Source organism: Phyllostomus discolor, chromosome 6 (genome assembly GCF_004126475.2).
Source record: "Phyllostomus discolor isolate MPI-MPIP mPhyDis1 chromosome 6, mPhyDis1.pri.v3, whole genome shotgun sequence".
NCBI lineage: Eukaryota > Metazoa > Chordata > Mammalia > Chiroptera > Phyllostomidae > Phyllostomus > Phyllostomus discolor.
In genome coordinates this window covers 142,238,306-142,266,228 of record NC_040908.2, presented here as the reverse complement: position 1 = coordinate 142,266,228, position 27,923 = coordinate 142,238,306, and the positions used below count along the sequence as shown (strand labels likewise).

General features: G+C 35.7%; 2 protein-coding genes across 5 annotated transcripts in view; one reads left to right on the top strand and one right to left on the bottom strand.

Annotated features, from left to right (window-relative positions):
- The window catches only part of METTL15 (methyltransferase like 15), a 171,679-nt gene extending 163,718 nt beyond the window's left edge, over window positions 1–7,961 (bottom strand). The window contains exons 1-3 of one of the 4 annotated variants that reach the window (XM_028517428.2): window positions 7,844–7,961; window positions 5,381–5,618; window positions 1,328–1,614 (exon numbers count right to left, since the gene is read on the bottom strand). In XM_028517428.2, the coding sequence (XP_028373229.1) occupies window positions 1,328–1,597 (270 nt within the window). In that variant the 5' untranslated portion in view covers window positions 1,598–1,614; window positions 5,381–5,618; window positions 7,844–7,961. Of the gene's footprint in view, window positions 1–1,327; window positions 1,615–5,003; window positions 5,344–5,380; window positions 5,619–7,769; window positions 7,813–7,843 lie in introns of those variants that run through there. The other 3 variants (XM_036029167.1, XM_036029168.1, XM_036029166.1) reach the window with 3 other exon arrangements.
- An 85-nt stretch (window positions 7,962–8,046) lies between these two features.
- Window positions 8,047–27,923, top strand: part of KIF18A (kinesin family member 18A) — a 76,530-nt gene continuing 56,653 nt past the window's right edge. Inside the window, exons 1-7 of the mRNA XM_028517165.1 lie at window positions 8,047–8,243; window positions 17,300–17,672; window positions 20,273–20,430; window positions 23,307–23,411; window positions 23,858–23,968; window positions 25,455–25,652; window positions 27,608–27,784. Of these exons, the coding sequence (XP_028372966.1) occupies window positions 17,348–17,672; window positions 20,273–20,430; window positions 23,307–23,411; window positions 23,858–23,968; window positions 25,455–25,652; window positions 27,608–27,784 (1,074 nt within the window). The 5' untranslated portion in view covers window positions 8,047–8,243; window positions 17,300–17,347. The remainder of the gene's footprint in view (window positions 8,244–17,299; window positions 17,673–20,272; window positions 20,431–23,306; window positions 23,412–23,857; window positions 23,969–25,454; window positions 25,653–27,607; window positions 27,785–27,923) is intronic.

The following is a 27,923-nucleotide window of genomic DNA, read 5'->3' as shown; positions in this document are numbered from 1 at the left end:
CTAGGTGTTTTACATATAATCTCATTTAAGAACACTGGGCTTTTGTTATATACAGTCTGAAGTTAAGGTAAACAGAGCATTTTTATGATGAAGCAACCTAAGCCACATCACTGATGGCTTGTACATGAGCAACATCCTGCAGTCCAGCATTCCTAACAGATGTAGCTCAGAACTTAGTTTAGGAACACTATGTGATCTAACTTGAAGAAGTCTCCAAAAAAAAATCTCTTTATAGATATTAAAGCATTTTCATATCTCAGACCTTATATGGTCCTGCCAGCAACACTATAAATAACACAGGTGTGATGATTAATGTTATGTGTCAATTTGGCTGGGCCACAGTGCCCAGATATTTCCTCAAACATTATTTTGGATGTTTCTGTGAGGGTATGTTTTTTTAAATGAGATTAACATTTAGTTAAATTGTTGGACTAGGTAAAGCAGATTACCCTCCATAATGTGGGTGGGCCTTATCTAATCTAATGGAAAGCCTTATCAGGACAAAGACTACCTCCCTGCAACAAAAAAGAATTCTGCCAGTAGACTGCCTTAGGACTCAGGCTGTAACTCTCACCTGGGTCCCTAACCTGCCACCCCACTCACACTAGGTCTAAGAAAACAGAACAGGAATTCAGATCTTTACTTTTGTCTCTTCAGTCATTCCTAAAAAGACACTAAAATTCTTAAGAAAATAAACTAAAATTCAGTTTTCTTTTAAAATAGTTATATAGCAAAACCAATCAACCCTGGAAAACAGTTCAGCATATCCTCAAAAAGTAAGCACAGGGTTACCACTTATTTCACTACTAGGAATATACCCAAGACAATGGAAACTATACTGTCCCCACAAAAACTTATACATGAATGTTCATAGCAGCATTATTCACAGTAGTTAAAAAGTGGGAAAATAAATGTTATCAACTGAAGAATAGATTTTTTTTTAAGTGGCATATGATTCAGGAATAAAGAGATACACGCTCCAACACTGATGAATCTTGAACACATGCTAAGTAAAAGAAGGCAGTTGCAGAAGTCCACATATTATATAATTCCATTTATATAAAGCATCCATATTAGGCAAATCCGTAGAGACAAAAAATAAATTAATGGCTGCCAGGTGCAAAAAGAAGGGAGACAACAGAGAGTGAATGCTAATGGGTACGCGGTTTCCTACCTGGGTGATGGAAATGTCCCTGAATTAGATGATGACTGCACGGTCTTGTGAATATACAAAAATCCACTGAGTCACACAGTTTAAAATTGTGAATATTAAAATAAGTAAATGATATCTCAATTTAAGTGTTAATTTTAAAAAAAATCAACTTACCTGCCCTTTTTGTGGTGCCAAACAACGAACCACTTCGTCCACCATTACTGGGACATGTAATTGAGTCCTAGCTTCAGAACCTCCGTCTTGAGATCTGTGGGACTCCTGGGCTCCAGTCTGCTCTGTTTGATCCTGGGCTTCATACTCCTCACATCTTTCTGCTGTAGCATGTATCTTTTTTGGCCAGACACCTAAGTTAAATATGCCAGCTTCCAGCCAGCATGAAAGAAATTCTGTATAGATTCTATAAAAGCATGGGTATCGAAGCATTCTGTAGGTCAACAAATCTAGAAAAAAAATTTTTAAATATCATGATTGTTGGATTTTTTAAAAAGAATGTTATAATACCCAGAGGAAAGTAAATATATAATATTTAACTCAAAAAAATGTAAGACATGTCATCTCAAACAAGTGATGGTGACTAATCTCCTTATGCAAGGCAAGGAACCCAGAACAACCCAAGAAACTATCTAAAAATATAAATTTTAATGTGGCCTAATTAGCTCTAAGACCATCAATCTTTAAACCATCAGAAATGTGAAAATTAGTTATTTAGTCATCATTTTTCTGAAATATTGAGTTACCCAAAAAGTCCCTATGTTTTGTTTTTTTCCATAAAATAAAACACACATTTTTCACTTTCACCAATAACTTTACTGATTTGGATATTTTGAGTATGTCAGCTATCTCCAATGTGGTATAATGTTGATTGTTTTCACTTAGTGTCTTGAGTTGATTGCTGCCAATTTCAACTGGTCCACCTGACAGTGGAGCATTGTCCAGCGAGAAATCTCCAGCACGAAACTTTGCAAATCACTTTTGAAACATTCAATCAGTCACAACCCCCTCTTCATACACTGCACAAATCTTTGTGTGTGTATTTCAGTTGCATTTTTACCTTTCTTGAGGTAATAAAGCATAATATGCTAAATACGTTGCTTATTTTGTTCCATCTTCAATATTAAAATGGCTACATAAAAACTCATCAATTTTGGTTAAGTTTTTTTCCAAATGCACAATGATATGACAGCTATCACAATACAATCTAACAAAATTGTTTCGAGTGAAGTTAAAGACAACTGAGCACTACTTAGAGCCATCTTATGAAAAAAAAACTAATTTTTTGGCCAACCCAAAATATGTACTTTTTTCACTTTAATTGAGTCTAAAGAATGGATTCAGTGCATCACAACTGTTTATTTGAAAATCATATCTGGGTGACCGAAGGGATTATAAATATTATACTATTTTAGGTTTAAGTGGTCTTTCATTTCAAGCTCTTCTATTTGTTTTTCTCATAATACTTCATCTTCAATTTATAAGAAAGTGCCCCTGGAAAAAGACTATGCATGTATATCCAAAAATAAAGGGAGATGATCAGTGCCCCTGAAAGATGAAAATTTTACAAACTTGTCATGAATATTCTCTGAGGAGATCACCTCACCACAGCCTATTTCAGGAAGTATTTTTTCAATTTAACCTGTACTTTATTAACACTGAACAGAGCACACTTTGACATTTCGTACCCACCTTTGTTTTGTTTGTCCCTTGACCCTCCAAAACAAGCAAATAAAAAATTGATACATCCTTCATTTTTTCATACCTGCTCCATTTTATTCTGCAATGTGTAATTCTTTAAAATGCAGGAAGAATGTAAATACATCAATAGAAGATCTTGTGAAAACATTATGCTTTTTACCCAATGGGTTGTAATCAACATGTTTGATATGACATACTGCATGAAGTACCAAGTTAACACTACTCTTTCTTCCTCATGGATGATGAGTCATTTAAGAGTAAGACCCACACCCTTACAGCCACAATATAAGATGTGCATTAGGTGCTTAATAAATGTTTTCTGAAAAGAAAATAAATAGATGGATAAATTCCAGATTCTATAGAATTAACATTTTTTTATCAAAGCTTGCTTTAGTAAATTTCACCTGACTGACCCTACAAAAAGCCACTTTCTCAAAATACTTCAAGAAACATAAATCCTGCTTAAATATGCCTTCCCTCATTTTTGCGATTGAAAATGAAGAATAATGTTGAAGAGTTAATCACCTATAAGGACTAAAGAAGAAACACAAACATATCTATCTCTATGTATTTAATATTATATGAATATAATATCAAGTTGTTACCTTGAGGATAACATGACAACTTTACCAAACACATAATATACAGAATTAGGTGACTAATATATGGCAAATATCAGGAAATATATGGCAAAAAATAGATGGCAAATAAGTGTTTTAAGTAAAATTCAATTGTTCAGTAGTGACAAATTAGCTGAATGAATAATCATGCTTTGTTTTCCAAAGGCGCATACAAAGTAAACTCAACTACTCTTCAACTTAGTATTTTTAACAATTTTCAAAATAAAAGCTAACATTTATTGAGCGTAAGTACCACTTACAATTCTTTTATTTTTTGCTTATCCTCACCTGAGGAAATTTTTCCCCTTGCTTTTAGAGAGAGAGGAAAGGAGCAAGAGACACATCTGTGTGAGAGAGAAACACTGACCTGTTGCCTCCTTTATGCTTCCAGACCAGGGGTCATATGCACAGGGACCAGGGATCAAACCCACAACCTAGGCATGTGCCCTGAGGAGGAATCAAACCTGCAACCTTTGGGTTATGGGACAATGCTCCAACCAAGGCACACCAACCAGGGCAGTATCAGTCACAATTCTAAGCATACCACATGTGCTAACTCATTCAATCCTTACGACTCTTAGAAGTAGGCACAGTTATGTTCATTTTAAAAATGAGGGAAACAAACACTGTGCCAAAAGGTCACATAGCTTGAATGCTAGGACTGTAACTCCACCATTCTAACCCCAAAGCCTACAATTGTATCATCTATGCTATAAACATAGAGTCCATGGTCTCTATTCAATACACTTTTGTGATTGAATGGTACTTTAATTATATTAACAATATATTGTACTATGTCATGAATTATTCTCTTTTTTTTTAGGAGCCAATATCCTATTGTTTGGTCCCTACCCCACTTGGAAAAATGAAAATACAGTGTACTGTGGGGTACCCAAGAGAGGACATACAATGTACAGGTCTAAACGGTGCAATCTGCAATATTCAAACAATCTAAATTGTCCAGATTTTGATAGGTTTTCAAAGAACAAGCCATAAAATCAATTACAATACAGGAATCAGAAACACATGGGGGAAATAGCAAGTAGAATAGAAAAAAAAAATGCCGCCTTCACCACCATTTAATTCATTCCTTTTGTAATTAATTTCTGTGTATTTACTCAACTATGTTCAAGTAACAAAGCCTCAAGATTTTATTATGCACTAATTGGCTATTAACATGGGTTAACATGGAGTAAGAACCACAATAATTTTCCTCTTTGTTTCTTTGAATACCTTGCAAGCAGGCAACCTCCAAAGGGAGTACCTTCCCTGTCCTCTGCAGACCAGTCTCCCACCAGGTAACCCAAAACCACCCACCCTAAATGATCAGTTTCTGTTCCCTCTGGTCACAGGAAGGAAACAGGGAGTCAGGACACCTAACCTTTCGAGTCGACTCTCTGGTTTCTTAAGTAAGTCATCTAACTTTTCTCTACCAGCAAAGTTCACTTTAAACTGTTGAGACCACGGAATTGGGCAGGTTACTCTTTTAATCGTGGAAAGACAAAGGGGAGTCATACCTTTGAGAACTACTTTCTCAATTACCATCGTTACAGTCAGCTTTCCCCGCAGAGAAAACTTAGAAAAATCAATTCCAAATCAAGGCCAAAAACCTGACCTGGAGGCAGGCACCGCAAAGCAGATAAAGTGAAAGTTCTACAGGAAAGGGGAAAAGACATCCTTTGACCTAAGAATTATACTCTTGACGACTTAAAACTGCTTAGAAACTTCTGAACTCAGGATGCAAAGGTGTGGAGGAGGGGGAAGCACAACAAGCGGGAGCAGGGGCGAGTGTTTCCTTAGCTTTGGGAGCATTCGGCGACCTCTGGAAGTTCCCCCCTTAAGGCGTGGGGTGAGCTCCAAGAGAGCTCCCGGGACTCAGCCACCGTCTCCTCACCTGAGGCACGAAGATTGCTCAATTGGCCTCTAACTCGGGCCACCGACGACCACTACGGTGCCGGAGAGCTTGAACTTGCCGCACGCCTGGATCCCAGCCCTGGGGGAAACTTGAAAGGACGGACAGACTGGGTCTACGTCCGGCCTAGCAACCGAGGAACGTCTGCCTTTCGTTCCGCTGCTTCCAACCCCCAGCTGCCAAAGGGTCTTGCAGGCGCTGTGGTTTCCAAAAGCTTTTCCTTCGCGGGGAGAGGAAGAGGGAGGGTGGTAAATAAGACCCTACCATTGTCATGTTAAGTTTTTGTTTTTTAAATGTCAGATGCAACTTTAAATCTAACTTTACATTTTATCTTGATCTCCACTCTAGCCAGTTTACTATGAACCTATGTTAAATTGTGTTCTAAATAACACAGAAGTTAGTTATATACCAATTTTCTTTAAATGGTGGGAGTTTTTGTCCCCTTAGCACTCTGCGTCTGAAGTTTTAGTTCTTTTCCCTTCATTTCCATACAAAATACGCCCGTTTCTTATCTCTATTATATTCTCTAATGTCTCGTCAAACTAAAGAGAGCTGGCACAGAAATGATATTGATTATAACGTTAAAACTTCTCTGCTTTAACTAAATACACATTCCTTAAAAATATGGAACTCATCTGGACACTGCATAAGGCAAGTGTAAGGCAGGATTTAAGTTCATGTAAAATAAGTACTTAGATTACGTGTGGAAACACCTGTTAGACTGGTAAGACTTACACAATGTCGGTGTCGAAAACAATGAATTTAAGATTTCTTTCTTAGCCACCAATGATCAATGCAATTTTACAAGAAATTGGTAAAACATGTCTGTTTTTTCAGACTGGATGAGAGTAGCATCTTAATATACCTTGATCTGGGATGTATTTCAGAAATAAATTACTCAATTCTGAATTAGCTGGTTTGTACATTTTAAGAAAAATATTTTCCTTTAGGGATTTTCTGAAAACTTCAGTTTCACTTCAGTAAAATAAACAGTCATGGGCTGTTTTAAGAATTAAATGATATAGCCCTGGCTGGCATAGCTCAGTGGATTGAGTGCAGGCTGCGAACCAAAGTGTCACAGGTTCGGTTCCCAGCCAGGGTACATGCCTGGGTTGCAGGCCATAACCCCCAGCAACCGCACATTGATGTTTCTCTCTCTCTCTATCTCCCTCCCTTTCCTCTCTAAAAATAAATAAATAAAATCTTTTAAAAATTTTTTTTAAAAGAATTAAATGATATAACATATATAAAGTTAATAAAATGACTGGGACATCAAAGGTAAAGTATTATAGAATGAGTGCATAGCTGAAATAAAATAAAGGCGTCTCAGTTTTATTAAACCCTGCATCACACAAAAAACTTTTGTATTTGCTAAGCTATATGTAATACAGCCAGTAATTAATAGCTTTATTGATGTTCTATCCTATGTTTGAAAACAACCATACAACATGCATCATACTCAGTACACAGTGCTTCTGATTTTCTTCCACAGAAAATAAATGTCCATCTTATGGGGGCTTTCCAGACATTGTTTCACTTAGATTACTCTGCACTGGTGTTGTGCTATCTTATACACATGTGGTGATATTGAAGCACCAGAATATAAGCTCCAAGATGGAAGGAATATTGACATAATTGTGTGCTATTATGTCCCTAAAATCTACAATCAATAATTATTAAATAAATGGATGCAATAATGGTAATACAGGGTGGAGCAAAAGTCAATTTATGGTTCATATGAAAAACAATACAGTATCTAATAAATATGTAAGAATAAACTGTTTCTTGTACTCACAACTGTAAGCCTACTTTTACCCCATTCTGTATGAAACAATGAAATTTGGATCATACTATTAAATTTTTCATAACAAAGAGTTATAGCAAAGATAGTTTCCTTTTTTTCCAGGTATGTTTTAAGTGTACATTCTGAAACAATACCTAAAACCTAGTACTTAAAAAAACTCCACTACATCCAATAATGAACTAGGCTAATAAATTTATTTTGTAATGCCATTATTAGAAAGAAACCTAAAGAGCAGCCAAACACCAGTTTTACAATCAGCACCAAAGGAAGTAGGGGAAGTAGGCCTGGGAGTCCTGAGAGATGAAGCCTAGGGCCTCAAACCAAAAGCCCTGGACTTTCAATTAACTCAGGCTTATCGATCCGGTTGGGTCCAAGTGAAAGCAGCAGGAAGGACCAGGCCCCCGATACCTCCCAGATCTTGGGACCTGTGCCTTTGGAGGCCTTCCTAGTCAATAGAGAAAAGAAGAAAATAAACATCCCAAACCCCTTAATCCACACACTACAGGCTCCGCCTTTCCCTCTGGCAGAGGCCCCAGACCAACCCCTGCCCACACCGGTCTCACTCACACCCAGCACCCTGTGACCAGCCCTCAGCCCGCGCGCCTGAAGGCTGCTGATAATCCCAGGTGGCTGACTCCCACCTGCAGCTCCGGCCTAGCCCCGCCCACCGCGGCCACCGCCTCCGGAAACAGCCCTACGCGTTGCCTCGGAGACGCGGTGCAGGCGCCTTCCGCTGAGCCGCGCGGACGGGACTCTCGGAACCAGGCTGCAGCGCGCCGCAGCAACGTCGGGCGTGATGGCGTAACGAAGACGGCAGCCAATGAAACGAGGCGCCGAGGAAGCTGGCTTAGGTTTGAATCTTTTGGTTGAGTTTGAGTCGCTAGGAGGCTGGCATTGTAATGAAGAGTTACGGTATCCTACCCTGGGCCTGAAGTGAGAAAAAGGTATTCTTGAAGAAAAGTCAGGTCTCTGGACGCTCTTTTTGATGACCTGCTTAGCTGGAAGCGGAGGAGTCCTGCCGTCTGTAGCGTGAAAGACCAGGTGGGCTTAACAAACATGGAAGCGTTGAAGGGGCAAGGGGGAAGGGGGTTGGAGGGCGATGCGGGTGGTTAGGGTCCTCGAGAAGAAAGCTAAAGGAAGAAGGAACTCGAGAACCCACTAAAAGCGTAGCTCTGTCTGATCCGAAGTCCACATTCGCTTAGCAGGAAGGGCAATGATCTCCTGCCTTAAATCCCGAGGAAGTTGAAGTTTTAAAGGGCATCCTGATGGCCCCTTTCCCAGTGTTCAGCAGAGCACTTTCTGTCCAGTGCTTTACAATGTAAAGTTAGTTCCGGATCCCAAATTCAGTGTTTTGTTTCAGACACAGATGTAAATATAACTGGGCTTAACTTTCAAATGAGGAACGTTAGTTCATTAACTTACAATTTTTTGTCCGGCGTGGTTCTGCTGTTAGTCTGGCAAGAGTCAGTCCGGGCCCTGCCGGGAGGCCCGAGCATCAGTGTAAGACCTGCCAGCACTGCCTAACGGGGAGATGAGGTATGCTTGGCAAGGGACGTGAAGCACTGAGAATCAGTCCTTCTAGTTTCTTTTCTTAGTTTCTGCAAGACTCCAGTCCAGGCACTGAGTTACAGACAGGTCAAGGCTGACTGCTGTTTATGAGAAGAGATTTGACCAGAGCTGAATAATTTTGCTGTGTAATATGTAGTTTAGGTTAACTTAACGATCATGTAGAATGTGTTAGACATTCTACAGGTTCTAGTTGATAGTGTTATTCCACCACATACAGCCACCACGTTGAATTTTGGAAAATATATGTTGAGCTTAGGCTCTGGAGAATATAAGATTCAAAGATTAGAAACGGCCTGTTACTAAGTTTCTGTTATTTTTTAAGAACTGTTCCAGTACAAAGACTATCTGCCTTTAACTGTAGTAATTAATCTCTCTTCTGTTACTGAGCAAGTATTTAGAAGTACATAACATTTTCATTTTAAAAGTGCCTGTTGTCTCACTATAAATATATTCTGAATCATTTAAGGTGCACATAAAATGATTTTTATGCTGTCAACTTTATAAAAAACAAGAAGGGAAAAATAGCCCAAATCAGTATTCCACTTCCCTGCATTTGAAATTTTTGTTCCCTGATGCTTGTAAGTTAGTCAAAGCAGTAGCTCTAACACTAAAGTTATTTCCAAAAAAAAGGTTTAAGTTGCCTAGAGACAGTAAATGATAGTGTGGACAGTTCCTGGTCCTAAAAACTGTTTGTTGACTATGAATCTAATTCAGGTTTGAGTTTGTTTTTAAGAAATAATTTATATAACTCTATCACTCCACATTTAAAATGATTTGTGCAACATTTCTGTTTCATTGTTTGAAAGCATTCCGTTCTGATTCTTGTAGAGCATAGTTAAGAACATGGTCGTTGGATTTGGATCTGAGTCCTCGTCCTGACTCCTCACTTACTAGCTATGTCATCTTGGCACAATTACTTATTATGAAGCAAGGTCTCTATTTTTGTAAAATGGAGACAGTGGTGGAATCTACCTTATGTAATTGTTGTAAGGATGAATGAGATGATGAATGTCAAGTGTTTACCATAATGCCTGGCATATAGAATGTCTTCAAATGATAATTGTTATTGTTTCTGATTACTGATTGTTACTCCAAGGGTTCTCAACTAATAGTTGGTGAAAATAGAAACTGATATCCAACAAGCTCAGAGAAATCATAAGCTTTGTTTTATTTCAACATTTATTCAAGAGCTCCTGTACTAGACCCTGAGGTTTCTATCAGAAGTGGGTAAATACATATTTTTAAATTCTGTAAGAAAATTTCAGAGGTCATGTATTCATATCAGGAAGAAGGGCAATTAATTGCTTGAGTCTTAGATTTAGTCTGAATTCAAATCCCATGTCTTGTGCTTCCAATAGTGTGCTGTTAGCCAGCTAGCCAGCTAACTTAGTCTCTCTGTACTAGTTTCTTCCTCTGTAAAACAGGAATGATAATAATATACCTACATCATAGGAATGTTGTAGGGATTAAATGAGAAGCATATAAATTGCTTAGCACATCTGTTGGTAGAGTAAGAACTCAAAGTATTTCATAAATACAACTTGTTATTAAATGGTAGTTGTGTTTAAGGTAAATTTAATAGTTTCTTGTTTTTGGAATTAAAAATACCTAGATTTTAAAATTCAAACAGTTCAAAAGGTATAATGTGGAAAATAAGCCTGCCTGTCACCCAGTGCTTCTTATTTCCTCACCATAGCACAACTGCATTGTCAGTTCCTGTGTTCTCTCCCTGAGAAAGCCCATGCATATACAAATAGGTATGTTAGCTTTGGAAAATACAAATGGTTGCTTGCCGAGTCCACTATTAGGCACTTTTCTTTTTTACATATACCTTGAAAATCTACATTAGTTTATGTATTCGTTTACTCAACCAGTATGTATGGAATCCTAAATTTTTGACAAAACCTGTTCTAGGTTCTGGGGTACAGGTGAAGACCATACTCTCACAGTGCTGGTATTCTAGAGGGGAAATGAGTGATAAATATTAACCAAATATAATACATATATTTTCTAGTTAGCCTAGATGCTAAGAAGAAAATTAAGCAGGTAAGGGATTGGAGAGGCAAGGGCAGAGTGATACTGTTTTTCAATAAGATCTTTAGGGAAAGCTTCTGTAAAGTGACATTTGAAGGGAGATCTGGATGATGTACTGAGGGGTTGAGATTTACAAATATCTGTAGGTAGAGGTTTCCAGGCAAAGAGAAGAGAAAGTAAAGGCACTGAGACCAGAACAAGGCTGAAGTTTTTTAGGAACACTAACAAGGACAGTGTGACTGAAGCAGAATAATCGAGGAGGAAAGCATTTGAAGAAATGGTCGGAGAAGTACGCAGGAGCCAGATGTAGAACATACAGGACATGCTAAAGAGTTTGCATTTTATTCTTATGTTGGGAAGTCATCGAAGAGCTTAGAGCAGGGGGAATGACAGAAGATGTATAGTATAATCTGATTGTCTTTGAATAAGATATCAGTACATGTAACCAATGAATTAAATAAAATTTATTATTGTATTTGTATATAATTGGGGCTGAATCTGTAGCTTAATTGGCTTATATTTTATCTAGGTTGAACACTAACTAGATAAAGTTAAGGATTTGCTTGTTTAACTCTATATTGTCTTTCAATTATTGAAGAGAATTAGGTTTTAACATCTCTTCATTAAACACAGTAGAGCAAATAAGCTATTCAATATAAATGAAACTTCCAGAAAATTGAATGTTATCCTTGTTAAGTGATAATTTAAGCACCCTCAACAGTTAGCATAAAACATTATCTCATTTTCCTGATTTTGTATAAAAAGAAATTAGGCACATTTTTTAAAACTTTAATGCCACAGGGTCCTCATTGCAATTCCTGTTACTGTCAGTCATTGTACTGTACTATAATATGTTGGTTCTGTTAGAGAAATACATTGTATGTTTGTACTCTAAATGTGTAAATTGCTTTCTTAGATTGTGTCTACTTTTATAATCAAGTTATTTATTCATTAATCAAATGTTTCAGAACTTACTATCTGCCAGGTTCACTATAAGAAGTTAGGGACATAAAGGTAAAAAAATACACCTTCATTAACTGTTATTTCTTGTCACTTTCTTATACCCTTTCTAATCACACACAATAATTGTAAAATTTTAGAACTAGAAAAGAACCTTAGATACATATAGTCCAACCATATCATTTTATTGATTGGCAGCTAAAGCCCCTTCATTAGCTCCTTCGTTACTCTTTTATACTCCACTCTCTGTAAATTAGACAAATACCTTTATGTTAGAAATGTTACCCTTCATGTTTTAGTGCCAGCAACAATGCCCTACTAGCTAGCTCTTTTGATTCCATTCAATAAATACCACTTAGCAGTAGATATGACAAAATTGAACTGTCATCTGAAAAGTATTTTTGAATCAACACATTATTGCACAGATAACAATATGTAGGCTTTTCTTTTGCCACTTCTTAGTAAACATGGTTAAGGAATATGCTTTCTGTGTGCCTTATTCAGGATCAACAAGATGTCCATCTCATTTACTTAACCATGTTAGGAAAGAAAGCAGGCATCATGTGTTGATATAAGAACAATTCATCAATCTGTGAAGACGCCAGTGTATTTGAATATAGAAAAATTTTTACATTTTGGTGTTTCTGTTGACTTTGGGTATTGTTATTAAGAAAACTATATTCATATTTTTGTTTTGGAAAAAAGTAGAGAAAATGCGATGCTTTAAAAATTAAGATTGATGTCTTTCATACGCTGTATAACAGGTTGTAAAACAAAGTTGTATTTGACATTATACTTCTTAAACTATCCTTTTGGTAATTGTCAAAAATTCTCCTTGAAATGTTACTTAAGATCTAGTGCCTCATAAAATACCTTCAGTAATTCCTAATTAACTTCTAAGTCAAATCTGAACTATAACCTTACACTCAAGATCTTCTAAATCTGGCCTGACCCTTACCCAGTTTTATCTTTGAATGCAACCCTCTCCCTTCTCTTTTGCTGCATCAGGACTGAGCAGAGGTAAACCAGGCATTTCTTTAGGTGCTCTAGATAAATTTATAATCACCTAAGACGAAGCTAGAAGAAACAAGGTTTAAGTAAATTGACCCGGCAACCAGTTAATGTCCACTGCACAAGGTGTTTTCTGCCACAGGCCCTTGGACTTGCTGCCTGATACATTTTTGCCTTAGCCACTTACTTGCTCGCTGCTGTACTTCAGTCTCTATAGTCACCCCACTAGATAAGTTTTTATCAACTGCTCTATCTAAAATAGGAACCCACATATATATTCCTGACCCTCTCATTCGTAGGGCCCAGAGTAATACCTAGCACATACAGAAGGCACTCAATAAATGTTTACTGAATGCATAATTAGTTTCCTTCCTGAAAACTTTTTTTTACCTGGTTAATAATTCTCAATCCTTCAGCTCTCAACTTACCACTTTCTCTAGGAACCTTTCTAACTATCTTAATTCTCCATTATCTTGTATAGCACTGTTCACCTTTATCTTATAACTTTTGTCCACAATTATACCTTAACACTTTTGTGTCACTATTTTGTTCCCTCACTGCACTATATATTATAATAATGTTAATAGCAAACATTTGTAGTGCATACTGTTAGGTATTGTTGTAAGTGCTTAATCCTCACAACTATTCTATGAAGTAGGTATCATTATTAGTCCTACTTTACAGATAAGGAAACTGAGCCACAGGGAGGTTAAGTAACTTGCCCACAGTTACAGCCAGTAGGAGCTGGGATTTTAACCTAGGCTGTCTGGCTCAGACATCTAATAATTAGCTTTATAAATTGATTGATTGGTTAGCAAGGTATACCTTCCAACCTTGAGGTTCTAAGATCTATTTAGAAATAATTGCATAATGCTTTATATATTATGTTTAATTAACTATTTGTGTACCTTTTATCTGTTATTTTTAAAAAGTATTTCAGTTAAAGAATTTTTAAACACTTCTGAAAGATTTAGAAATGTGTATGTAGGGTAGTTTTTGATAGCACAAGAGATGTGGGATTCTGTAGCTTTTAATAGACAGGGGTCAGAAATGCTAAACATCCTCTAATATATGGAACAGTTCTGAACAAGAAAGAATTGTCGTACCCAAAGAGCCGTCTTAAGCCTGTTGGGAAACACTAAAAAGATGGGCCAGTGTCTTTGGGAACAAGAGGTATGAGTGGGGGCACATAGTGAAGAGAATTGACAATTTACTCATTGCCATAAATACACTTAATACCTGTTAATGTCCTTTAGCCTTTTCAACAGTACTGTGATGTATTATCTCTTTTATACAAATGAGAAACCCGAGACACAGCGAGGTTAAGTAACTTGACCAAGGTCACAGAAGTGAGCTATAGGTGCTTTGTGGGAATTGGCTAGATAGACGCTCAAGGATGAAGAAAGAGCAGAATAGTAATTCACTTGGGACCTGACTGTTAGAATCCAAATGACCATCTTTCCTCTTCAGCATTCTATTTTTGGGGAAGGACAGAGTCCTAAAAAGGGAGTGCTGTGTCCACTGTCTTCTGCTTTTAGATTGCTTTTGGCCTTACTTGAATTCATTCCAAAAGTATATGGTTTTGTGACATATTTTAGCTTTATCATTGCTGTTATTTTTCCAGTGTTAAAAAACAAATGAAATTTCTTTTTTTAAACCTTTTTTCCCTTCCACCCACACCATTTCTTTGCTCAGTTTTGCAGTAATAGTTTCTTTATTCACTCTCTGAATGTTCTCCTATTCGGGCTTTTATCCCACCATTCCCCCCAGACTGCTCTTCATATTAGCCTGTTCGCTAAATCCCATGGTTACCTCTTATTGAGTATTGAACATATTAGCAGTATTTAACACAATTGATTATTCCTTCCTCTTTAATTTAAAAGTTCTCCAAAACTCTCAGTGCCATTTTAAGCTTTAAAAACTTTTAAACGCTTTCAATGGCATTATACTCTGAGGACAGTCTTTACATCCTTAACTTGGCTTCCAAATGCTTCAACATTGCCACCTGGATGCCTGTTAAAATTTTCGAATGTAAGGTATCCAGGACTGAACTCCTGGTCTTCCTTTCCTCCCACCCAGCCCCACCCCACCCCCTCCAAATAAAATAAAAATAAAATAAAAAACTGTTCTAACCTCTGATACTATTATCATCTCGGTTAATGTCTAACACTCAGGCGAGGAACTTTGGAGTTATTCTTTTTTTTTTTTTTTTTTTTAAGATTTTATTTATTTTTAGGGAGGGAAGGGAGGGAGAGAGAGAGAGACAGAGAGAGACAGAGACATCAATGTGCGGTTGCTGAGGGTTATGGCCTGCAACCCAGGAATGTACCCTGGCTGGGAATCGAACCTGGGACACTTTGGTTCCCAGCCCTGGAGTTATTCTTGAAACCTGTCATCCTCTCATACCCTTCCTCATCTATCAGGAAATTCTATTATCTTGACTTTTAAAATACATCCAGAATCTGAACACCACCCTGTTGTGAGTTGACAACATCATTTCTTGTCAAGGACCTAACTAGTCTCTATTACCTGTAGCATGTTGTCTACATGGTAGTGAGAGTGATCAGGTTATATCGCAGTGCAAAGAAATTCAGTGGCATGTACAAAATCCTGATAAATCTCTACCTGAAATATTAGTCAGACCCTGGACTTCCATATACAATCACAGGTAGGCTACCCAGAAATTCTAGCTTTGATTTTTTTTTTCTTTTTTTTTTTTTTTTTTAACAAGGGCTCCAGCACTATTTTAGTTTGGGTCATGGGAATGAACAGGAAAGGATCTCTCAGAATCATATCAAGGTAATGAAGGAAGAGCCTTGGCTTGTGAACAATTTTTAGTAAACATGATCTTAGCTAGAAGCTTCTAGACAGTGGAAATTGGAAAACCAGGCTCATCTCTACCTGAATCTCGGAGATTCATTGTGTTAAATATAATTTCAATGGTGCATCAATTAGCTAGCCCGGGTATGAAGGTGATGGAGTTTGTATATACCCATGGTTTAATCAGAGACACTAGTCTCTGAATATAGATCCTAGTCACTGCTCTGTAGTGATGCAAGTTTAGGGTACATCAGTAATTGCAGGTTTTAAAAATATGGTCTGAATATATGACTGCCTCACAATAACAAAAAGAGTAAAGATAAACTAACAGATCAATAATATGGCAGCCTCCACAATCCAGAAAATAATGTGAAATCTAGAAGTTAAGACCAAGAAGAACATTTAAAAAACCCTTTTAGTGTTCATTAATTTATTTGTCAAATATTTATAGCATGTCTGCCGTATGACAGGCAGTTCTAGGCTCTTGGAACACATGATAAGCAAAACAGATACAAAAAATACACACTTTTGAGGAATTTCTAGTTTAACTGGAAGGGACAAAAATAAATAACATATATATATAATTAGCAGATGGTAAGTGCTATGGAAAAAATCAACAGAATAAGGGTGACTAGGAATTGGGTTGGTAATTTTAATGAAGGCAACAACAGAGCAAGGACTCGAAAAGAAGTGATGGAATTAGCTAAGTACTTGGCAGTAGAGAGAACGGTGAATGGGAAGACCCTCCTGGAGTGCTTGGTCTAGTGTGAGCAAAGGGGTCAGCAATACAACATAAGATGAAAAGTGTAGACCTTTAAAGAACTTAAACTTGTACTCTGAATAAGATGAAGGACCAATGGAAGATTTTGAACCAAGGAGTAAAACAGATAAACAAGTAAACAAATGTGTGTACATGCACACACACAGACACACAACTGACCCTTGAACAAAGCAGTGGTTAGGGCCACTATCTCCCCCCACCCCCGCCATGCCATTCAAATTTGCATATAACTTTTTTCCTTTTTTATTTCCATTTATTGGGGTAACATTGTTAATAAGTCCATATAGGTTTCAAGTGTACAATTCTATGATATATCATCTGTATATAATGTTGTGTGCCCACCAAAGTCAAATCTTCCATCACTTTATATTTCACCCCCTTTGCCCTATATTTTCCCTTCCCTTTGGTAACTGCCATACTGTTGTCTGTGTCTATGAGTTTTTATTTGTTTTTGTGTGTTCATTTGTTGCTTTTAGTTTTACATCCTACAAATGAGTGAGATCATATGGTTCTTGACTTTTTCTGTCTGGTGTACTTCGCATATACAACTTTTGAGTCTCCCAAAACTTTACTAATAGTCTACTGTTGGCTGGAAGCCTTAGCAATAACATAAATAGTCAATTAAGATATATTTTGTGTGTATCATATACTATATTCTTACCATAAAGTAAGATAAAGAAAAAATGTTAAGAAAACCATAAGGAAGAGAAAATCCCTTTATGGTATTGAAAAACCTGCATATAAGTGGGCCCGCACAGTACAAACCCACGTTGTTCAACAGTCAACTGTGTATATATTTCCAGTAGCATTTACTGGGTGAGTGGAACAAAATTAACACCTTTTAAAAGTGAATACTACATGCCAGTCATTTTGCATACATATAGAACTAATGTTAACACTTTATTTTCCTTTTTAATTTTAGAGAAGTATTTAGGCATTCGTATGAACAAAGGAGTCAAGATAATCAACAATGTCTGTCACTGAGGAAGACCTGTGTCACCACATGAAAGTAGTTGTCCGTGTGCGTCCTGAAAACACAAAGGAAAAGGCAGCTGGGTTCCATAGAGTTGCCCATGTTGTGGATAAGCATATTCTAGTTTTTGATCCCAACCAACAAGAAATCAGTTTTTTCCATGGAAAGAAAACTGCAAATCGAGATATTACAAAGAGACCAAATAAGGATCTTAAATTTGTATTTGATGCTGTTTTTGATGAAACTTCAACTCAATTAGAGGTTTTTGAACACACTACTAAGCCAATTCTTCGGAGTTTTTTAAATGGATATAATTGCACAGGTAATTATTTCAGTTGGGGTTTAATTTTCTTGTCTGATTTTAGTTTTATATTAGAAAGGACATGTACTTGACCCTTTCTTCTAAATATAATCAATTTTAAGGTACATGTTTGGTAAAGATTCTTAAGTTCTGTAGACTTTCACTGTAAATGTAAACTTTATTTGAAATTTAGTCATCGTATATAACATATCATTTGTGAAACTTTGACTTTCATGGTCTTGCTATGGTCCCTATAGACAGTCCTTTCAATTTCTTTTTATTAAACCACGTGCTGCTTTGTAATTGATGCCAGATTTCCCACAAGTTGTATTTATAAGTAGTTCCACTGTTTACTGGTACAACCATACCCCTGTGGAATAATCATACATTTCTGAACCCTTGGCATTTTCTTTATAGCACCATTTTTCTTTACAACATCTTTTTTTTTTTATTGGAGCACTTAGTAATTTATTTTTATTGTATTTTTCCCAGTACTTTTTAATCCCCCTTACACCCTCTTCCACCTCCACCCCCACCCCCCACCACTGTCACAACAGTGTTGTCCTTGTGCAAGAGTTCTTTTTCTTTTTGGTTGGATCCTTCCACCCCTCAGCCCTCACCCCAAGAGCTGTCAGCCTGCTCTCTCTCTATGAGTCTGTCTCTGTTTTGCTTGTTAGTTCAGTTTGTTCCTTAGATTCCACATATGAGTGAAATCATTTTATAGTATCTTGAAATAAAAATGTTAAAAGCCCATGTTAATTGGGTATCAAGTGCTCTTTTAGAATATCTTCAGCCCAAAAAGCATGTCTGGTGTTCTAAATAGAACTATAATAATTTGCTTTTCAAAGTGGCCATGTTGATTTCCTAGAAAGAGACATATCCAAAAGGCCAGTTATTTCAGTGCTTACAAGGCACTTACCACAATTATTAATACTCATGTTACTTTTAGAATTATCACAATTTATGACTTTTTTTTTAAAGACACTTCAAAACTATAACATGTTTCCTTGTCTTTCACTGATTCATTCAGTTTTATTAAAGAAGACTTACCCTGCTGGTCAAACAAAAATGAAATGTGATTTATTGATTATAACTGCTATGATTCTAGTTTTTAGCATATGTTCTTTTCCTCTGTGATGAACCTCTGTAATGTCTCTACAGATTTTTTAAATTGTTTTGAAAAATTGAAATGAAAAAATCTATCAAAACAACACTGAATCTTCAGTTTCTTCCATACTTTATATTCTTATCCAGTTGTCTTAAGACCTCTTATACTATGGGCTTACATGAAATAGAACAAAGTGAAACATACGTCACTTTAATTCATTCTACTGAGAAGTATTTGTGAAGTTTGTTAACATTTAGCTTAGTAAAGAGATTTAACTTATAAAAATATTCTCATCAGTAATAATATGAAGAAGTACTGCCTTAAATGAATATTGTGATGGGTATTTGCCATACATGGACTTTTTTTTTTTGCATTTGAAAAAACATCATTATTATGTGTTACTGGATGGAAACTTAATTTTCCTAAGATAATATTTTTGTTTGTTTTACATTTTAAAAGGAATTTTATAAATGGCTTCTATTTAGAATTCATTCACTCAACTAACTGGTATTGAATGCCTGCTCTGTGATTTGGTAGGTGCAAAGGTTGCGTGACCTCTGTCTTAGTGTAGCTCACAGTTGGAAAAACAATGGGATATGTGCTAGAATTGAGGGTTGTGTGTCAGGTACTGAGGGCTCAAATGAGGGAGTATGTGTTTCTGCCTAAGACTGTCAGGAAAGGCACAGGAAAGTGACATTTGTGCTGAATATTTAGAACAGTTGGAACTTCTCTAATTGGAACAAGTAGAGGGATTTTCCAGGACAAAGGCAGTGGAATAGAAAGGGAACAGCACATGTGGAGAACTTGAAATAATCTAGTATACCTAGGCCACAGCAAGAAAGAAATAATTTAGAACAGGGGTGTTAAACTCTTCCACTGGGGGCCACATCAGCCTCACAGTTGCCTTCAAAGGGCTGAGTGTAATTTCAACTCCCTAACAGTTAAGGAGTAGTTACATTTATATGGTCCTAAAATTATTTCAGCCCTTTAAAGGCAACCATGAGGCTGATGTGGCCCCCGGTGAAAGTGAGTTTGACACCCCTGGGCTAGAGAGAGAATCAGGTACCCTTTCTTAGAATGTCTAATAATATTCAAGGCAAGGAATTTGAGCTTTCTTGTTTAGGACTGTGGAACTATTAAAAAGGTGAACATATTCAGATTTTATTTTCCATAAAAGTAATTGTACAGATTCTAGGGGGTGGACTAACGAAGATTCAGACTAATAGGGAGACTAATTAATTACTTAAGATTTGTTAGGTTGCTATAGGGAGCAGGTGTGGGGGTGCAGGACTGGATGGGTAGGTGATGGTTCCATTCACAGAACAGAGAACATAAGAGAGTAGATTTGTGCTGACATTGCCTGGTTTTAAGGATAACACTATAAATTAATTTTGGATCTGTTGGGTTTAAACTTACTGTTCAGCATATCCAATGGAACTATCTACTACATAGTGGCTGTAGTAATGGTATATGTCATAACAAAGAGCTTTGATCCCTTTTCATAAAAACCCAGTACTTGCATATGGTGCCACTGGAGCCGGGAAGACCCACACAATGCTAGGATCAGCCACGGAGCCTGGAGTGATGTGTCTAACCTTATTAGAACTGTACAAATCCATGGATGAGATTAAAGAAGAGAAAGTATGTAGTACCGCAGTTTCTTATCTGGAGGTAAGTTGGCAGTATCATTCTTTAGGTTAATCATTAGTGCTGAGAAATCTTTCTTTAAGAAGTTCCATGGTCCATTCACAATTTTCTATCATACAGGAATATATTTATAAATATATATCATTGAGGTTTTTCATCTCAAGTACTGTGATACATATTACTGTTTTGCCTATTAAGTATTTTATTTTGCACAATCTTTGGCATACAGAGAAGTAGCAAGATTAGTACAAGGAACATCCAGGTAGCCTTCGCCCAGACTCACCATGTGTTAACAGTCTACTACTTCTGCTTTCTCTCTGTGTATGTGTGTGCTTGTATTTTTTTTTTCCTAAACTGCTCAAGTTACTGACTTATAGCAATAGGAAATTTTCTTAAATAACCACTGAATAGTTACCAAAAATCAGGAAATTAATGATACACTATTATCTAATTGATAGTCGTTAATGAGAGTTTGCTAATGATTATTGTGATACCCTTTATTGAAAAAAAAACTAAGATCCTTAGTTGCGTTCAGCTGTCATATCTCTTCAGTCTCCTTAATATGGACTTATTTTTCTTTATGTCATTGTCATAAAACCCTTTGTTTGGGTTCGTCACGATTAGATATGGGTTATGCACTGGCAGAAATAACATTGAAGTGACTCTGTTCTTTTGACATCATATCAAGAGACTTACGTGGTTAGTAGTCCTATTGCTGGCTACGTTAACTTTGTTCTGTTTCATCATGCTGGTATCTGCAAAGTTTCTTCATTGTCAGGATACTATAATTTTATAATTAATAAGTACCCTTCAGGGAGAAAATATAAATATCCTCTTACTCAAACTTTAATCTGTTAGTATTATCATCCAGTGATGACTGATGCTGGAAACCATTACTATAATGGTAGATGACAGTGATTTTTAAATGCCATAGTTTTGTCTACATTTATTCATTGGCTGTCTACTATAAGGAAGAGCTTCTCTTTCCTTTATTGTATTAATGTGGATTCATGGATTCTTAACATCATTCAATAGATTATAATCCTCGTCTGTAATTATTTGTTTGTATGTTGACATTGTGCCAGATTTGGCCAATCAAGGCTTCTCCATGCTGTCTCTGGGGCCCTTTTGACATACCCCATCTTTCTTGGAGGCCTCCTACCCTCTTAATAATATCTGACATTCAACAAAGCATAACTAAGTGGCAGCGTTCTATCTTTGCATTCACATAGTGTTTCAGAAACCAGTGCAGAAACATAAATCTCTGATTTTACTGCCTATTCATTTGTGGTGTCAGGGAGAAAATGCTACTAGTCACAGCTCTTTTATTGATACCTTACAGTTAGGTTCCTACTGAGAGTTTCTTCACATTTCACAAATTCATTAACATTATGTACGTTGCTAAAAATTTTTCTTCTAACTATAGAACTTGAAGATAAAAGAGAACTAAATTCATTTCCTATAGTAAAGTATTGAAAATGATTGTTCTGAATATACATAGGAAAAGAGCATGGCCGTATTTATTATTTCTTCCTTAGATCCCTTCATAACTTAGAATTTTGAAATTTTGTTATTTTTATAATGTTTTTAGTTTTTTCTTTTCTTTTAATCTACTTTCATTTTATCATTGGCAAGGCAATGTCTAATCTAATGGTTTTCCACTTGGGCTATATACCAGAATTGGCCATGGAGCTTTTTAAAAATAGGCATGCCTGAGCCTCTCCCTGCCAGTCCCCACTACTCACCCCCCTGGACATTTTAATGTAATAGGTCTGGATGGTGGCTGAGGCACCTGTGTTTTTAAAGAGCTCCCAGGTAACTGATGTGTAGACTGGTTTGAGAGTGTTCTAATTGTATGTTTTCTGTGATGTAAGTGGGGAAGGGGAAGCATTACAACGGTGACTGCTGCTTCAGAAAAATAAGAATCAAGAAGGTATCTCTTAATATTTACTACTCTTAAGAGTTTATTACATTTAAAAATGGTTATCATTTATGGTAAAAAAAACTTTACTAGCAATGAATTATCACTATGGGCTATTTATTAGAACGTGAAAATATCTGTTGTAGTCGTCATTTGGTTAGCAAGTAGAAAACTAAATACCGTTAGTAAATTCTTAAAATTAGGTTAATAGTACTCTTTCTATGCATTACTTAAAGAAATTAACTTTTTATAAAAACTGCCAGAGACATAAAATGCAGATGTGTATTTAATTCCATGCAATAGAATGAGGGCATTTGGGCTCTAGTTCTTGCTCTACTGTTCCTTTCATGACCATGGACCAATTCCTTAACCTCTTAGAGCCTTTTAGTTCCTTTATCATTATGGAATTTATCATTAAGAATTATATGTTCAAATTAATGCAATTGAAGGATAAATGAAATAAACACCATCCAGCTTTGAATATGGGTTTTCTTAACTTCTGAGCTGTAACATTTAAGAAGTTTGGACTACTTGGGCATCATAAAATAAAAACTGTCTTCTCCAGTGACAACCATGCCACCTCTATCTAAGTTACATTTCAGATGCACTAGAATTTCCCAAGAAAGTGTGTACTGTACATTTCCAGGAAATAGGAAAAGACAGTTCCAGCTGTCTTATTTCTGTTTCACTGAAATCATTAAGTTAGGAATTATGAAATAAAGCTATAATGAGTCCATCTTTAAATTTCAATTTCAATTGTAGGTAATTAAAATCTGTTTTCTCAGATGGTAGAAAATTAGATACGGCAACATGCAATAGAAGAAAGAGATGAACTAAATGAACTGCTGTTTTTCATTAAGATAAAATTCTAATATAAACTGAAATCACCAATGCATGCCTATATGTGCTATCATCACTTGTTTTAACATCAATGCTAAAGCAGGGTTTTTTCTTATTTGTTTGTTTTTTTAATTTTAAGGTATATAACGAACAGATTCGTGACCTCTTAGTAAATTCAGGGCCACTTGCCGTCCGAGAAGATGCCCAAAAAGGGGTGGTTGTCCAGGGGTTAACTTTACATCAGGTATGTTTATAAACTTTCCCCCTTGTTTAAATAGTAAGTGTGATTATTTAACTGTTTATTTATTTTTCATTGTGTTTGAGGGAGAAGAATAATGAAGTGCAAAGTTAAAATAATCAGGGTATATCTTCCACTTTATGTTGTTGTCCTTGAAATAATTAAATGAGCTTTTCTTTTAAAAATACACTTGAACATTTAATATCATGTATTATTCTGCTTAATACATTTATGTTTTGTCTCCTCAGAGGATAAGATTTTATCTTTTATTCCTCATGTAATACCAAAGTACTAAGCAAATGATATACAGTTTATATTTAATGGAAATTAAATATAGAAAGCATTTTCTTACCTTTTATTTTACCTTTAAAAGTCTTCTTGCTTGTTGAAAGTTTATTTAAAAATTGAAACACTGATGGCTAATTTGTACATATTTTTTAAATTTTCTCTAGCCCAAGTCCTCACAGGAGATTTTACAGTTATTGGATAACGGGAACAAAAACAGGACCCAACACCCCACGGACATGAACGCTACGTCTTCTCGTTCTCATGCTGTTTTCCAGGTAACAGGCCGCTGGGCTATCTCTCTGAGAGCTGAATTTGAAGTGAAGGAAGCCAATTTTATGGATGGTGGTTTTATCATGTACAAAAAAGAATTTTCTTCATCTGTGAACTTCTCTACTTCCAAGCTCTCCTTTTACTTTGCAGCTTTGAGAAGATTCTATCAAGAGTATTTAGAATTGAGAGGCTGCAAATAAGAAATGTAAATTTTTACCTGTTTAAAGATACAGGATAGAAAAATAGGAAGTATTGGAGGAGGGGTGTGTGTGTGTGTGTGTGTGTGTGTGTGTGTGTGTTTCCTTTCTTTTCTTTAAGTTAATGAAAATATTTGGTATTTCCAAAACGTAATCTTATATCCAGAGCAAACTTTCTCTTTCTAGATCTAGAGTTACAGAACCAATGAATTGGGGAGATACTGATTCACATCTGTAATAGTGTCAACAATAAAAATAATATAACATAAAAATTTAATCATAATGACCATTTAAAGTAGTTGCGTTCCTTAAGGAAGTGCGATTCAGTTGATGCAGTACTTTTTAGGAATACAATTCTAGACTAAAGCATAGACTGGTTACTATCTTTACAGTTTCTAGTTCTATTAAAACCAAATGGTTATGTAGCTTTACTCTGGATTATGCTGTATAGAACTCATTTTGTAGAAATTATTATAGTTGAAGGAATTAATATTTGAGGCAATCAAGTCATTCAAAAAGTCTTCAGCCCACGGAATTTTATTAGTTTTGTATGACTGACTGCTGTTTAATTATCAGTAGTCTTGAGAGAAATGTTTTACTGTGACGTGGAGTTTTCCAAAATCTCTTAGACTCAACTTTGTAAGGAAATTTAGCAAAGGGATTCTATAATGGAGACATAGCTAACTTCCCCCATCTCTCTGAAGTATGCACCAAATTTATTTCAGTTACATGACAGAGTAGCTTAATACAGTTGAATAAGTTACACTTTATTCTGATGGGCAGATGAACATGTATTCTTTATTATGCTATTTTTATATGTTTCATTTTTTTAATTATAATTATGCTCAACAGTTTAGAGAACTGGAGTTAATTTACTCTTCGGTTTGGGTCAACATTCAGATTTAGCTGTCCTTTGGGAGCAGTTGCTGCAGATACACACAGCATTCTGTCCACTGCCTTTGGTTTTGTCTTAGGAGCTTTATTTCTAGAGGCCCTGCACCTCAGGTAATTCCATGTTCTGATTCAAGGGTTACCAGAGTGCAAATGGTAGTCGTTTTGACCTTCTATTCAGCCAGGGCTTATTTTCCTTCTGGTGCACATTTTATTTTCCAATTCATCCTAACTCTGGTAATTACTTCCGGTACTCTTGGGTATCGGCCAAGTCCGATTATACCTTGTTTGGTTTGTTTTTAAAATGAGAATAATCTTGATTTCATGCTTTTTTTAAAAAAAGCATAAATTTCTCTTTTAATTTTGTTAAATCTTATTTTTCTAATTCTGTAATTTCAAAAAGATTTATTTGCGACAGCAAGACAAAACAGCAAGTATCGATCAAAATGTCCGGATTGCCAAGATGTCGCTCATTGACCTGGCAGGGTCGGAGAGAGCCAGCACCACCAGCGCTAAAGGGAGCCGGTTCATAGAAGGCACAAACATCAATAGATCACTTCTAGCTCTTGGGAATGTCATCAATGCCTTAGCAGATACAAAGGTAGATACTATATGTGGGTTTAAATATTTTGAACTATTGAAGTATGTGTAATTTCTAGAAAGATACTATTTAATATAATTTTGTTTTAAAGATCTTATTAAGTTTCAAGAGTATAACAATAATTTTTATAAACAGAGCAAAGATCTCAGAGAGCCTAGTATATCAAATAAAGCTAGGGCTCTGTATTTTTTTTTTTAATTTTTAGTTTTATGACCGGAATTTGTTGAGTGAAAAATATTAAATATCAGATTGGTAGTTGTTTTTGGTTTTGTTTTTTTTTTTAATTTTTTAATTTTAATTGTTGTTCATGGTAGTTATTATTTTATGGTACTTTCTCATTACTTATTTTGAACTTAATTTTTAAAATTAGCATTTAATGATCACTATACAACAAGCATGATAGTTGAATTGGCATGAAAACACAAAACACATTTTGGAAAAACTAAATCTGTTCTGGTTAGTAGTACTGTAAAATTGAGTTAAATATTAAAGAGTGTTGATTTTTCTTAGAGATTAAGAAAGACTTAAGATACAAAATGTAATTAAATTACCTAATAAGATAATGTTTACTAGATGCCTTTGGGGCATTTAAAAATACTATTTTACATCTACTATATGCCAGAAGTGTTTACTAGAAGGCAGCATATTTGACAATCTCAGTATTTGTTAAAAAATTACTTTTTAAGTTAAAACACAGTCATTTAAGTTCAAAACAGGCTCAAATGCTTTACAAAAATTAGTGTTAAACTTTTTAAAATGTTGCATTTTGGTTTAGTATAAAATACTATAAAATTATTTTAGGTCCTTTTTTAAAATAGACAGATTATTGAAATCGTAGGAAGATTACAAAAGCAAGATGACTTATATTCTAAGTTAAAATTTCAAACACGTAGGCAGACAACATGGTATAGAGACTGATGTTCTAAACTTAAACTATAGCATTTTTTTCATACCAACTTAATAACTTTTAGCAATGGACTCCTATAGAGTCATTTATGAGGCAGTGTCTAATGCATGTCTCATATGTGTAAAATCATCACAAGTCCAGCAATGTACATTGCACGGTTTGGGAAAGGCTGCTGTGATGGATAGCACAGTACTGCCAGGAGTCGGGAGACCGAGGGCTCATTTCTAACTGAACTACCAGCCGTGTGACCCGAGGCGACTCGTTTCACTTTATACTTAGCTCAGTTTTCCTCTTCTGTAATATGAAAGATTTATATTGCGTAACATAACCTTGCTTTTATCTTAATGTTATAATGCTCTGTTTTTACTTATGTAGCCGTTGTACATCTTGGAAAATTTATTAAAGTCAGAACTGTATCTTAAGTAAAAGAAAACCTAGAAAAAATAAGTTCTTCTAGAACTATGTTTGCTTTCATATGACATATCTGTAAAATGTAATTATGATTTTTTTGTATCCATTTTAGATGGTTAGAGAGAAGCAGCTCTGTGCCATGCAGAATTCTTAGTATTCCTCTAAGTATATTTTAGGACATATATTACTTTTGTATTTTAATTTCTTTTTTAAAAAATGGAATGGAGACATTTTATGTAGACATTTTGTTTTTGAATAGTTTTAGATACAGAAAAGGTGCTAATATATTCAGAAAAATTTTGTTAAATATACCCACAAATAGTTTCCCCTGTTAACATCTCACATTAATATGGTACACTTATTACAACTAATGAGCCAATATCATTATTTTATTATTATCTAAAGTTACTTTATTCAGGTGGAGATATAGTTTTAGATAGAATATTCATTTTATGTATTCATGGAATAGTATTATAAGATTTATTATCATCATTTAGATCCCCAGTTATATCATAACTCTGGGTAAAGTTGTGCAGTGCTTGAATTCTTAAAGCAAAGTGGTAGCAGGTTTGCATTTAAATGTGGAAAATGACGTAAGAATTCTTTTTTTGTTGTTTTTTGTTGTTGTTGTTTTCAGAGAAAAAATCAGCATATTCCTTACAGAAATAGTAAGCTCACTCGCTTGTTAAAGGATTCTCTTGGAGGCAACTGTCAAACCATAATGATAGCTGCTATTAGCCCTTCGTCTATGAGCTACGATGACACATACAACACTCTCAAGTACGCTAACCGTGCAAAGGACATTAAGTCTTCTGTAAGTGTGTTTGCTCTGCCTTTGCTGTAAGAGTATTCAGTGCGTATTGTTTTTGTAATTCTAACAAAATATTTAGAGGTTTATTTCTACTAATGAATGAGGAGACAATGTTAGAAATACCTTTATGGTTATGATTAAT